The following is a 15,169-nucleotide window of genomic DNA, read 5'->3' on the forward strand; positions in this document are numbered from 1 at the left end:
TTGACGCTTAAGATTTTGCCACGTCATAATAGTTTTTTTCAAATGAGGCAAAGCTCTGCGTTTCAGGAAGGGAGTCGTTCAATCAGACTTGCGGCGTGTTCTCTCCCAAACTCTCTCGAGAGAGTCGCGCAAGTGGAGACGTCCCAGCTCCTCCATGTTCGTACTTCGTATCTCTCTAATTCAGTCCCTCATTACGGTTTATATTAGAAAAAAAAAAACTTATTTTGATTGTTTTGTATTTAAGCTCTAAGAAAACTTCGATTTATTTGGTTTCATGATTTCGTAACACCCTGATATTTTTTATCTTATGCGTTTGTTTCCTCCCGAAAATATTTCTTTGATAGCTAGAAGGGGAACAGTCAAATGGGCCCTCGACAATGTCGAGTCTGCAATGAAGCACAATCAAAATACAAGTGTCCCTCATGTCTAGCACCTTAGTAAGCCATCCGAAGCCACTAAAATCCTCTTGCTTTTTTGTTGTAAAATACTTTCAAATTTCACTGACTCAACTGATAATTTTCTTTTCTTGATTTTCCTGGTTTCAGTTGTTCTGTGGTGTGTTTCAAGAGGCACAAAGGTATGCCACTTTTTTGTATTACTACTATTTCTCTGTTAATGAATTACACAGGAGTTTCTAAGCAGAAAATCTTAAGAACTAGAAGTTGCTGATTTTGTAAATTCTGTATCTCTTTCTCTCAGTCTTTTATAGGGGTGTCATCTTCCTACTAGAAAGCCCAGTTGATTGCTGGATTGTGTCATTAATATGTCTCTTGGGTTGTCCAAACAAGCAAATTTATTGCAGTGTTAGGTTTCAGAATGGGCATCTCAATTTGTGGCACTATTTTACCCCAGAGTTAGAGGTTATGTAAATTTGAGCCTGTAATACCATGAATCACAAAGGGGAAAACCAAAAGGGTGTCTTTTACTGTAACACTCTAATGGAAGGCCCAAACCACATGCCCTATATTCCAAAAAGACTAGTCAATGATACAATTGGAGTCACATTAGAATCTTAAAAGAGCAAAAACTTCTCATTTCCAAGCAATGTGGAGATCTCATACACTATCTACCCATATTCTTATCATATAGGGTATCACATTTACTAAGTTGCTGAATAAAGCTTGAGAGACTTAAATATTAAAATTTAACAACCACCTATAAATTATGTATGAATTGGTTCTGGTAATGAGGACTAATGTGTGTTTATATGAATGGTGCAGAAATCCCATGTGCTAAGCCGGTATCTTCTGAGGAAAAGTCAAGTAAGAGTTACATTAGCCTAACGTATTCAACACTTGTAATGTTCTACTGTTTTAATATGTAACACCCATTTCCTATAGGCTAAGGATGTCATGTGTTTTCCTAAATGTGACTCAACAAGAAATCTCATTTTTAATAAAATAAATATTTATTTCTTAAAAGAATTATTTAATAGAAACATGTCTCCAAACAAAATTAAATGAAGCAACTGAATAAAATTGATGTAAAAAAAGTAACTTTTTTTTTTATAAGTAAAAAAATATTATATAAAAGGAGAAACCAAGTACACAAAATGTATACAAGAAAACACCTTATCCAAAATGACCCAAAAAGCCCCTAATGACCCAAAAAGCCCGTGAAATAAATAACCCAAAATACACCAGACCGGTCCCCAACCCTTGTTTCTTGTAGACCTAAACTCTACCCGAACACCCAACCCCAAACCCTTGATTCCCGTCTTCACAATGTTCTCCCTTTAAACTTCCCTCTAGTTGAGCTACCACCCTTAGTGTCGTAGTTAATTGCCCAAGAAAGACGCTGTAACTCCCTGTTTTTCTTGAAACTTTTGGTTTCAAGTGTGTGGCTTGCCTCAATCGTAGTGTTTAGTTCATTGAATTGGTCTTCACATCCTCCATGTGAAATTCTCACAAACTGTTGAATCTCGTTAACTTTAGGCAAAATCCAATCTGCTATTGGTGGAAGAGACACCAAGGAGCAACGTTATCTCTAGACACAGTATCCAAATGCACTCCCGACTCTAGGCATTCATCTACATGAGACACCAACTTCAAACCCTTTGGTTCTCCATCAACTCCATTGGTTCGCTCCAGTGGTATCATGGTCTTCATTGGAGATTCTGGGATGACAGCAAGTCCCTTTACCTTGGGGTTCCTACATCTCCTTCAGACCTTGGCAGTACACCATTTTCCTTCAACTCTGACGAGGGATCGAGGACCAAGGGTGTAGTACCGACTATCGGTCTATCCTGTGTTACATGAGGCGAATGACATTCCATTACTGATGTCTCTACGCCGATACCCGATGTAGACCCTGCTTCAAACAACCCAGATTTCTTTTTGACCCACCATACTCTCCTGGATCTAGATATAGGGATAGAGCCAAATCCGATCTTCCGTTTTCCTTTAACTAGGTTTAAATGCTTCGGGCCTATCTTGTTTCTTACAACCCTGTTGCCTCCAACTGAAAGTCGGTCTATTTTCAAAGACAAGAAAGCTATTGTTCCCTTCAGCTCGACAAGTTGGGTTTCCATCTTCTTTAAGGAATTTTGCATCTCAATAAGCTAGTCCTGAGACGTGATTTGCGAATCTCCTTCACTCTGTACTCTCGAAACATGACTCGTCTTTAGAGCTGCCGCATATGATCGCCTCGCCATTGAGGATTTACTAGGATTTTTGTGCATCTCCAAGTTTTCCTTCCCTGACACGCCACCGACATGTCTGCTACGCGACTCCCTAGCAGAGCCACGTCCTGCAGCACCTTGTCCTTCGCTCCCTCTCTTGCCAAAGGAAAAGCCACGCAGCACCTCCCCCATCATTCTCCAACCACTACCCCCCTCCTCAGGAATGAAGATAAAATTCCTCCTTCCACCACCACCATATTCTTCTACCGCCATATAACGTCCTCGAGTATTTAAGCAGCGGTGCGCTTTGAAGCTGCGTCTACCTTCCCGAACAGTGGAGAAAAAATCTTGTTTTTCATCCTTTGTGTACGCTTCCATGGCCTTAGTCAACCACTGCACTGTTGTTGAACCCAAAAACAACTTAGAAATCACCCTTCGACCCCTTTTAGTAATGACCAACATACTCCCCTCCTTCACCAGAGTAAAAGATTTAAATTCTATGGCTAATATCATAGAAGAACCCATACTGACCAACTCCCCTCCTTCAACAGCCATACATCATCACATTGAAACCAGTTCAGAACTCGATACACGGCTAAGAACCACTACTGAAGACCAACGAGTTAGAATGACGGAGGGTGGTCTGTGACCACCGTGCTTTGTCTCTCGCCTGTAAGGGTGTGTGGCGGCAGATTTGTTTTCTTAGGAGACAGAACCAACGACATGGACGCCCGAAACGAATCCCAGCAACGAATCTAGAAGAAAACCAAGTTGCCGGAGGGTGACGAATGCCGAAAGACCCTTGGCGTAGCCGTCGTGGTCCATCGGTCTATTCTATGCCCCCGGGAGCCACTTGCCGGCCTAGGTGACGGCGAAATGGATTTCTCTCTTACGGGTAATAACCTTACGCACTGGTGTATCTCTCGCTGGCAGGATGACCAGCTTTGGACAACCCTCCGTGAGGTCGCCGGGGCTCGGCGATGATGTCTGAGCCGGCAGTGAGCAACTACTCACCGGCCAAGGCAGCGACGAGATGGTAACTCTCACACAGGGTTTTTTCACGAGTGTTTCTCTCTCTCCTCTCTCCTCAACCTTTCTCACGAGTGTTTTTTTGCTATAAGTTCAAAAAAGTAACTTATTCTAAGAAGTTTGGAATTTAATCAACTGCTCCATCTAATCTGGGCTCGTCTGCTCATACTCACCATTATGCTCACCTGGGGTGGTTTAAAAACATAAAAACAAACTAAAATGAGTCAATGACTCAGGAAGAAACTCATCATAACTTAAACATACTTAACATAAAGTTTTTCATAAAATATTTCATGATGAGAACTTAAAATCATGATCATTCATACGTATGTTTATGTCATGTTTGATTTGTCTTACCTTATCTGACTTATCGTACTTATTTTACTGCCCACACACTTAACCTTGTGTGTAAGGTTGTGCACTGGCCCCACATCCCGCGACCGCAAGGGGAGCCGCTAATTGTATTTTATGATACTATGGTGAACCACACTTAGCTCTGTGGCTTGCACATCTTCCCATAAATCGCATTGGTACCATGTATCTAATGGCCATCTTATTAACTTATCTGAGTTTATCTTACACTTGGCCTTATGAAAGCTTACGTGTCTTATGTAACGTGAGATGTATAATACATATATAACTATAATATGCGGAATGAAACATGATGAATGACGTGCTTGCAAATATCATGACATGTGTGGTACATAAACACTGGCTTCCAAAGAATTAGTTTTAATAATAATAATATATAACTAGTTAATATATGTTAATCCTAATTTATGATCAAGCTACTTACCTTATAGCACTGTTTCTAAATGTTGCTTCGTAGTTCGTCACCTATACAAAAGACTAACATCACTAAATTTCTAGGAAGGCATGCGATAATACTCTATCTAATTAAATAGATACTATAGATTTGATGGCATAAGTAAACTTTATTAAATTATGAAATTTAAAAAAAATCTCATATTAAACTAAGCCCATAGTTAGGTAAGCCCAAAATATTAAAATCAACTCACTTGTTGATGAATTACAAGGCAGGGGAAATACGTGTTACATGGTTGTGCTTTATTGAAAAGGTTGGAATGCATTTATTGTAATAAATTTAAATCCAATGTGCTTTACAGAAAAAGCCAAGACACTTTCAATTTGAAAACAGTGACCACCAAGGTGGTAGCCCAGTTGGTACGAGCTGATATTTCATGGCTTCGAGGCCAGAAGTTCAAGTCAGGACATAAGTTGAAACCACTTATGGTAGTAAAACCTAACATTTGGGACATGAGATGGGTTTTGGACCAGTTGGATACTTTCGGGGTGTTGTGGTAACAAGCTCGCCCTTGCGGCAGTAACTATGGCTCAAACCGGACATTCCGTAGTGGAGAAGGGCTCCTATGGTCACGCTCAGGGAAGGTTGCTATGCTGGTTGCCCCCGCCTCCCCTTTTCCTTAAGGAAAAAACAAAAAAACTTGAAAACAGTAAAGTATTGACTGGAGGAAAGGGGAGGGAGTAAGGTAATTGAGCTTCCATTTTCCTTTTATGCTATACGAAAAAGTTACTGACAATCTCATTGGGAATAATAGCAACCATGAACGCAATCTACTTCTAGTGTAAGGTGTCTATTGTTAGAGGAAAACAATACAGAAGGTAGAGGTTTTCAACAGCGGCAGAAAATTGACAGAGAGCTTACCAAAAAGATAAGAAGCTCACCGAGAGAAGAGACCATGCAACGGGGTGGGTGGCCGAGTGATACTGGGTGTCTTCCGGCTGTTTCAAACAACTGAGTCCGGCGAGGTAAGTACCTCAGTTTGCCTTGAGTGGGTTGGCTGGAAAATAATAGTTGGTTGACGTCAATCTACTTGTTGTGAATTTGCAAAGGAGGGAGGTGTATATATAGACGAGAGAGAGTATTTGACGTGTTGGGTTTGAATTATATTTGTGATTGTCGTAGAGTAAAGATCGGCTGTGTTCACCGATAAAAGAGGAAAGGGTGACATACAAGTTGGTTTTTGTGAGCATTTGAAATTGTACTGTACGAGGAAGTTGTGCAATATGATAAACTCTTACGGGAGAGTTTCAAATAAAAGTAGGTAGTAGTTCCCAACTGAACTACGTCAATGGCATTAGATAAAATCTAAAGTGATAATTTAAAATGAAGAACAATTCTCACTAGAGATTTGACTACATTTATTCATTAAATAATAATAATAGAATTCAACATTTAAAAAATATCTGATCCATCTAGTCAAGTGGGAGACGGTATGTCATCCTATCTCTAACGGTGGTTTGGGTATTAGAAATATGAGGACTTTTGATCGAGCGTTACTTTGAAAATGGTTGTGGAGATACAATAAGGAACCAGAAGTCCTGTGGAAGTTGGTGATTGAGTACAAATATAGAGGCTTATGGGGGGGATGGTGTTCTAAAGAAGCTAGAGGAGCCTATGGAGTGGGGTTGTGGAAACACATAAGAAGAGTATGAGGGGTTTTTACTCGACATGCTCGACTTCTTTTGGGTGAGGGTTCCAGGATTAAATTCTGAAAAGATATTTGGTGTGGTGACAATACTCTACAAGATTTATTTCCTTCATTATTCCAAATTGCAAGTGCCAAAGATGTTTCAATGGCGGAAGTCATGGGGATTTCGGGTGGGCAAATCCATTGGAATATCAATTTTAGTCGGGTGGTACAAGATTGGGAAATGAGCAGCTTTGCTAATTTTTACAGCCTTTTGTACTCCATAAAACCAGCAATCAACAAGAAAATGGGTTGTGGTGGATACCCGCAGGGAAAGGTGTATTCTCGGGTCGCTCTTTTTATAAGGCTCTCTCACAAGAGCCCAATAGTTAGTTTCCTTGGAGAAGGCTTTGGAGAAATAAGGTGCCTCCCAAAGCTATATTTTTTCTCATGGATAGCATCGTTGGGTAAGATCCTCACAACCGACAACTTGAGGAAACGGAGGGTAATCATAGCAGATTGATGTTGCATGTGTAGAGGAGGGGGCGAGTCGGTGGACCATCTCCTACTACATTGCAAGACAGTAAGGGTATTATGGAATGAGGTGTTTAGTAGATTAGAGATAGATTGGGTTATGCCGGAGACAGTGGTGGCAATGCTGGCCAGTTGGACAAATATAAGAGGTATGCAACAGATTAAAGCGGTTTGGAAGATGATCCCTATATGTATCATGTGGTGTTTATGGCAAGAGTGCAATGAGCAGAGATCGTTGGAGGAGCTTAAAGCTTTATTTTATAGAACTCTATGTACTTAAGCCATTGCCGTTGACTTCAATGGCATGAACCTACATGATTTTCTTGTCTATATTGCACCTTCTTAGTTAGGGCATACAGTTGTTTTCTTCTTGTGTATTGTACTGAGCTTTGCCCATTTATTGATCAATAAAATTTGTTTACTTATAAAAAAAAAATATCTGATAAATAAATAATAACTATATTATTTTTTTGGTCCTAATTTTATTAATTAATTAATTATCTTCTGAGCCGGATGTTACATAATAGGCTACACATTCTTTTATTTCTAGTTGCTTTTGGTTTGTTATAGACTTATAACAAGATCGTTACTATTAGAAAAATTGTGGTTTCTGTATTAATAAGAGTTACATTAGTCTAATTTCATGTCCTGACTACTGTTTTAATAGGCTACATATTCTTTTATTTCTGGTTGCTTTTGGTTTGTTATAGATTTATAACTTCTTGTTCGTTGCTATTAGAAATAGTTGTGGAGTCCATATTATACTAGGGGAATTCCCTCCCTCCTTCCTCTCCCCTCTTCCTTCTACAGACAGGTTGTTGTAGGCTTTTCAACTTTGGAAATTTGTTTCTTTGGGCTATTAACCCCTCAGTTTTTCACCTTTCATTATGATTTCCCACTATTTCTTTTGTTACTTTTTTCCCCGTCAAATACATTGCTTTCAACCTCTAGTTAAAATTCCAATGTGTGACGTACTAGTCTTGCATCACTAGACGTCATCTTCACTATTCAAATGAAAGTCTCCTTGATACAATGATAGAGTCAATAAAACAATTATTCTTAATATCATGATATAGGCAAGAAAATACACTTTACACTTGGTATTCAAGCTTCTTTATGACCTTTAATTTTCTTCTGACTCTTGACAATCATTTGATATTAAAGGAACTCGTTGTTCATAAAATACACATGTACATAAGTGCAAATTCCTCTACTCATACTGTGTTAATCTTGCATTGCTCCATTAATATAATTTTCATGACACTTTGCTCCATTGGCCGATTGTAATAGACTTCATTGGTTTGAATATTCATGAATTCCTTGTATCCTTAGTCAATCATGCCCTGGGTGTTGCTCTTCTACCTGTCCCATGTACTTCGGCTATACCTATTCCCCATCAATAAAATCTTTATTTACTGATAAAAAAATATAATTTTCATGTGAAACCTATTTTTCTCATTTAAATTTGATGATTTAATTAGTTTATTTCCTGTTTTTCATGTTCATTAGCTCTCAATCCAGAATCGCACGTAGAGAGACCATTAAATGTTGAAGAACCAGATGATGTGCTACAAAAGTTGCAACTTGAGGCTATAGGTATGAGTTGTCTGACTCACTTAGAGGCTTAACCCTCAAATATTCCTCATTTTGCACTTTCATACCTATCAATATATATCTATATATATATATATATGTATGTATTTATGTATGTATGTATTCCTTTGTACAATACTGATGTGATACTTGGGCAAATGTGCTGCATACTAGTATGAGCAGGGTTTTGAATCTTAGAATACAGATGTCAATAGACAACGTAGAGTCCTCAAAGTATGAGAAAAAATAAAAAGTAAAAAATAAAAACTTGAGAAATGATGTAACCACCAAGGGGGCCCAAGCCATATATGGGCATATACTCAAAAATGACTAGTCAATGATATAATTGGAGCCCCATTAGAACTATTATAAAAGGCCAGAATTTATTATTCTCAAACAATGTGGGTATAACTTATAAGTCAATATGAAATTGTGATATCCCATATGATAAGGATAAGAGTAAGTGGTGTATGAGATCCCACATTACTTGAGAATGAGAAGTTCTTGCTTTTTATAAGGTTCCAATGACACTCCAATTGTTCCGATAAAATTGGAACGATACAGAGAAGATTAGCATGGCCCCTGCGCAAGGATGACACGCACGAATCGAGAAATGGTCCAAATTTTTTTTTTATTGTGATATCTCATATGATAAGGATAATGGTAGGTAGTATATGAAATCCCACATTACTTGGAAATGAGAAGTTCTTGCTCTTTATAAAGTTTCAATGAAGCTCCAATTGTATCATTAACTAGTCATTTTGGAGTATAGACCATATAGTTTGAGCCTTCCATTGGGGCGTTAAAGAGGTATCACAGATGATAAGGTTTGTTGATGCATAGGCTGTAAGACATGAAAATTGTAAACATATGAAAAAATTTTGGGTTAGTGGTCTTTCACTTTGGAGGGAGAAATCTCATGCCTGGGCCCTTCGAAACGTATAATGGAGGTTGCAACTTAATCATATCTTTAGTTTGGACCCGATTGTTATTCTTCTTCCTGACTTGTTTTGAACTTTTGAGGATAGGTTTCATATTTGCTTACCAAGGCGTATCAAGGGAACTTTAAATCGGAATCTCAAGTTTGTCAGATGGGTTAAATATTTGGAAATTGAATTGGTTGCTTCTCTTTTATAATGGTTGTATTTGAAATGGGAAATAGTGAAGGAGAGTATAGAACTTTCTGGAGTTTGACAAGGGATGGTTTCTTTGATGCTCTCTTTCTTGTGATGTTGCAACGTGTGATTTTTAGGTATCACATTCGTCATTTTCCGTATCAAGGCATCCATGAAGGAGAAGATAGAACTTGGTACAGTTTAACGATCAGTGGTATGTCTGGTGCCTATATTCTTATGATGTTGCATTGGGTGGTTTCTTTAGGTATTGTAAACAGTATTCCCATACTAAGGCACCTATGGAGACCAGTGGATTGATTTCCTGTATAAAGTTAGTGGCAAAACAGTTGACCCATAATTTGATGCACTGCCTAGTTGTAATAGATTTATTCGGTCACAGTGTTATAGTGTTCTCTCTTTGGGGTCCAGTGGGTAATATCCAAGAGAGTTTTGAAGTTGTTAAGGTGTTTGGAAATGAATGATTAATGGTATTAGAAGTACCATGATTATGAATGGCTATTCCCCGTCTAATTGGGCTATCTGGAGTGAAGGGATGAGCCAGACTTTTGATGGTAGTGTTATCTCGGGATAATCTTAAACTTGTCCCTTGGGTCTTTCTTTTGACTGGTAGATTTCTTTAGACAGCATCCCATCTTCCTCTCCTTGGAATCTTTGGATCTTTTGAACTTTAGATTGTGACTTCGTTACTTTTAGGGGAACCATTTTCATAATTTCCAGTGTGCTCTAGTTCTTCCTGTTTCTTCACTTCTTGTTTTCTTTTTTCTTTCATTCAATAAATTCTATTCAGTTTTTTTTTAACATACTTCATCATGCATGTACGTTCTAGAGGTCAATATTCATTTGTGTTCAAGGTTTTTATATTGAAATGGACTATTTGGAGAGCATAAATATTCTTTTCCCATGGGTTGCATTTCAATTTGTGATGCCTCTCATGCCTATGACTTTTCATTAATTTTTGGCCTCTATTCCACTACTGTGCACTCTAAGTGACAGAATCATAGAAAGTGGAAGAACTATTTATACAAAAAAAAAAAAAAGATAACCATGAAGAGATTGCCATGGACAAGTAGCAGCTAGTCAACAATGTGGAGAGAAAAATATCATCGCATGCTTCTTTGGATCCAATTTGGAAAAGGGAAAAAACGAGGGCACAAAAAAGCTACTCTGAGAATAAATTAATAGGCTACTCCAGTCCAAACCTGGCCTGAAATAACGAGAGGATCAATCTAAAAACGAAAAAGACGATAAACAATCTATAAGCCTTCAACAAGAGTATAGAGTGGAGAAGCTATACAGGTTACTAGGGATTATTCATTTAAACACGGTCATGCTTTTACAGCTAACAATCTTAGTCGAGGGAGAATTGAAAGTAGCAGCTAAATCACTCTAGAATTGCCCAATGGCACAAAACACCGGCTACAAAGCCCCTCTTAGGCATCGCACGGGCTTCTTAATCTGTTCGCATCAAAATAGACCGCTCAGTATTTCGGGCACCCCGGACCTTCATCACACTCTAGCGAAATGGCTTAGCTTTACAAATCTCAAACTTGTAATTTGTATTAGACCTATTTGGTTTTAGGTGAAAACCTCTCGGAACGGTTGAACTTCGTCTCTCGCCACAGCAATGCGATCGAACTCAAACTCCCGCCACAACATTGCGGTCGAGCGCCCACTAATGTCGAGTCCTTAGACTCGCTGTAGGTAAACAATAGGGCGCACAAGTCCTCAAGACTCTGCGACCCTAGACCACTAATGTCGGGTCCTCAGACTCGTTGTGGGTAAACAATAAGGCGTGCAAGTCCTCAGACTCTGCGACCCTCATCCACTAATATCGGGCTTCAAACTCGTGTAAATAAAAGGGCATGCAAGTCCACAGACTCCACGACCCTTGATCACTAATGTTGAGTCCTCAAACTCTACAACCCTCGACCACTAATGTCGGGTCTTCAGTCTTGTTGTGGGTAAACAATAGGGCGTGCAAGTCCTTAGACTCTACGATCCTCGACCACTAATGTTGAGCCGTTAGACTCACTGTGGAGGATAGGGCGCTCAAGTCCTCAGACTGCACGACCATCACCCACTAATGTTGAGCCGTTAAACTCGCTGTGGGGAATAGGGCATGCAAATCTTCAGATTGCGCGACCCTCACACTTGGACAGCAACGTCAGTATAGCGCATTCTCCAACAAATATCAAGTGATGACACTCGCATCATAACCGCCGCCAGTGGGTTATCCTCAGGAACGAGCCTCTGGGCTCCACAACCGCCGCAAGCAGGTTTCCCTCGGGAACGAGTCAATGGGGTCGGCAACTGCCTAAGATGGACACAGGAGGTTGACGGGCTTCCTAACCACTTAAGCGTTGGTTACTACAAACAAACTCTAACATCAATCCCAAAATAGGAACATCAAATAGAAATTTACACCAAGGGACAAAAAATCCACTACTACAAGCAAATAGCAAGAAAACAATCACTCTTCATTGACAGTAAACAGTCTCGCACAACCAATCAAACAAACGATCATGCAAAAAAACTCCAAACTGAGCTCTGCGCTCGCACTTAACGCAGTCGAGTACACCTCCCATCCAAACCGAGCTCCACACTCGCACCTAATGCGGTCGAGTACATCTCCCACCCAAGCCGAGCTCCGCGCTCGCACCTAACACGGTCGAGTACATCTCCTGCCCAAGTCGAGCTCTGCACTCGCACTTAATGCATTCGAGTACATCTCCCGCCCAAATCGAGGTTCATGCTCGCACCTAACACGATTGAGTACATCTCCCACTTAGCACTACAAGCAAAGCTCAATGCTCGCCACTAACGCAGTCAAGCACATCTCCTACCTGACTCTCCAAGCTAAGCTCTTCAATTCTTATCACAAAACAAACAAAAAACCAAGGACCAATTTTCAAAATTTAATTTTTATGCAGATTATTGACTTGAAGATTCTCAAGACCCTCTTGTTGAACAAATCGACCTTAAGAATCACGGGCAACTGTTGCGATAAAATTGACCGAGTCCAGCCTATTGCAAAAAATAAAGGAAGAGATAAAGTCAAGAATCTAGCCCAGAGATAAAGCCAATGAGGGATAAGGCAAGTTAAGTCAGACTCCTAAAAGGAAAGAGACTCAGGCTCGGTTTGGATTGAGAGGATTCTCAACCCATCTCATCTGATCTCATTGTTACAATTTTCACAAATTTTCACACAAAATATAATAAATAATTCAACTTTTTCAAATCTCAAAACAATAATAATATTAAAAAATAATATTCTAACAATATTTTATTCAACTTTCATCTCAACTCACTATCCAAATTTAACCTCAGACTCCTAAAAGTAAAGGGGTTCACAAGGCAAGTTGAACTCAATCACTCCAAACAAATAAACCTCTGTATAAGGAGGAGGTTTCCACAAATCTAAAGAAGTTTCCTGCGTACAGGCTCCACTATGCACAATGACTCCAAAGAATCTTCTCTCAAGGGAGGCATATTATTCAACCTCCCGAAATTTTAAATTCCTACATTATATTGTGAGATATGTGAGGCTATAAGAGATTGTAAAATCACCAATTATAGTGGATTTCACCCCAAATAACCCGTAGACGTAGGCTTTATGCCGAACGACGTAAATATCTCTTTATTTATTTTTATTTGCTTATTTATTATTTATTTTCATAGATGAACGCAAAGAGCACCGTATCGAAGCCCAAATCATCATTGTGAGCCCCGAGATAATTCATTCCTCTGTTCCGGCCTGTTGTGCAATTTTTGGCATTAACAGTCTCATTACTCCTACTAATTATGCCCTAGCTTTTCCCAGAAAACCCTTTTTAAGAAAATATCCAATTGTCTATAGAGAACTCTTTATTGCTATCCCATGGTGTCTCTTTCTTAGTTTAAAATGTTCGTCATTTGTGCTAGCTTAAGTCGGTAGATATTTTTTTTGTATATGTTGGTATCTAGGTGCTCTATCAACATATTGTGCCGGGCATCACTGGCATGAATTTAAACTGTTGTTCAGTTTATGTCATAGTGCTTTTGCTGTATCTGCTAATTGGGTGGCTGCATTTAGCCATGTGACCCAGAAACTCCTGCCACATGGTATATGGGCATATCGTCGAACAGCTTAAAGTTTTATTGTGTTAAGGAACTATGGCTTTAATGTCGTTTCTTTTTTCACAAGAATTGGATGGAAGGTGAGGTTCTATATCCAAGACCCACTGGTGTGTGACTTTCCAATAACAGTTTGTTGGGATGAAAGGAAATCTAAAATGGAAGGTGAGGTCCTATATACAAGACCCACTGATGTGTGACTTACCATTTACCAATAATAGAATTTGTTGTGATAAAAGAGATTATTTAGAATCTTTTCTATGCGTCCTGTGTATTTGGCTGTCTTTTTTTGTATTAATAAAAATCTGCTTTATGTATCAAAAATAAATAAATTATTTTGAAAGTTTTCAGTTTGAAATCATCAATTCCCTTGGGTTGTAAGTTCATTGGAAATCCTTGTGCAGCTTCTTCTGTTGAAATCTGTGATGCTTTGAAGGATGAAAACCTGCAGAAAATCATCCGCAATATTGATTGTTCCCCAGATGCTGAGAATGTAAGAAGTTCAATTCTGAAATCAACACACCAGTATTTTCTGCATTAGATTCTCATTTGATAACGTGATCATTGCCGAAATCAAATTATTATTATAGCATGCATGGAAGATAGTGTCAGCTAAAATATGTTGTCACTTGGTAGGAACTTGAGAAAGCAATGGGAGTGGAGGTGTTTCGCATATTCACCGACAAGGTATTGACATCCGTTGCTACCTTAACTGTACTCTCCTTACATTCAAAAGCGTTCATGAGAATAGGTTTGCATGCAATGTGATTAGGAAATCTTAGTGCTCCGGCTTGAATCATCTTACTCAATTTTAGCTTTTCTCAGATTCTATCTAACATCAACCCGTAGCTCCAACTAGCTATAACTGGAGGAAGAAGATGAAATTTTTCCAGGAAGTTGAAGATTCTACAAAGCCAGCAGTTTGTTAAATCAACTTCTGGTTTGACCTTAAATCTAGCTTCTTCAATCCGGCTGGCAGCTAGTACATCCCTTGCTCCGTGAGTGCCACTTCATGCAAGTCTATTGGTATGAGTCCTCTGGTGTAATATATAGTTTAAGAAGTACATTTCAAGTTTCAGTTTTTCTGTACAAATAGTAGATGCAATAGGAGCAAAACCGCTCCAATTTCTTTGCCTTTTCAGTCATCACTGTCTGTGTGGACTTTGAGACTTCATGAATAAACTCTCACTCCTTATCTACATTATCATCAATAAATAAGAATATGATGGAAGCTATGCCACTCTCTTCTCCTACGGGAGAAGGCTTCTTCTAGCGACTAGCTAGGAGCCCTCCCTCCTTTCTCTCTTCTCCTCTCTTTCCCCCACCTTTTTCTTTTCCTTCCCACCTTTTCCCTCCTTTTTTGTCCATATTGCTGTATTTGAGTGGTTCAATCTGTTGTGTCGTCCGCCCACCATTGAATCTTCCTCGTGCCAATTTGCCATCCACCAACCACTCATCATCCCCACTCAGCGCATGAGGCTCTCATGCCACCTTTTCCTGTAAGGATTCTCATTCTTACTTTCCCTTTTTGAGAAGATCTCATGCGGGACAAGGTCCCTTCAAGTTATTGTTTGAAATTAAGGACTTCAAGTGGGAGAGAGATAGACATAAAAATTAAAGGACAATAAATTCTGTAGGATTCACTCTCTCTCTCTCCAACTTGAAGCCCTTTTAACTTTGGGCAACAATTT

General features: G+C 39.2%; 1 protein-coding gene and 1 non-coding gene across 3 annotated transcripts; both read left to right on the forward strand.

Moving 5' to 3' along the window:
- Nucleotides 1-16: 16 nt before the first annotated feature.
- LOC109006062 (zinc finger HIT domain-containing protein 3-like) lies at nucleotides 17-14,652 on the forward strand. 2 transcript variants are annotated; one of them, XM_018985214.2, is made up of 8 exons: nucleotides 17-156; nucleotides 349-437; nucleotides 546-577; nucleotides 1,221-1,262; nucleotides 8,146-8,232; nucleotides 13,883-13,971; nucleotides 14,115-14,165; nucleotides 14,304-14,652. In XM_018985214.2, exons 1-8 carry the CDS (start codon nucleotides 43-45, stop codon nucleotides 14,325-14,327), a joined length of 528 nt encoding a protein of 175 aa, XP_018840759.1. In that variant the 5' UTR covers nucleotides 17-42; the 3' UTR covers nucleotides 14,328-14,652. The 2 variants fall into 2 exon arrangements, with proteins under 2 accessions (XP_018840759.1, XP_018840762.1); XM_018985217.2 differs by having other exon boundaries at nucleotides 57-156; nucleotides 345-437.
- Nucleotides 8,752-8,857, forward strand: LOC118344421. The gene has a single exon (XR_004798196.1). It is a non-coding gene; the product is annotated as a U6 spliceosomal RNA (small nuclear RNA).
- Nucleotides 14,653-15,169: the final 517 nt, after the last annotated feature.

Source organism: Juglans regia, chromosome 1, assembly GCF_001411555.2.
Source record: "Juglans regia cultivar Chandler chromosome 1, Walnut 2.0, whole genome shotgun sequence".
In the NCBI taxonomy this organism is placed as follows: Eukaryota; Viridiplantae; Streptophyta; class Magnoliopsida; order Fagales; family Juglandaceae; genus Juglans; species Juglans regia.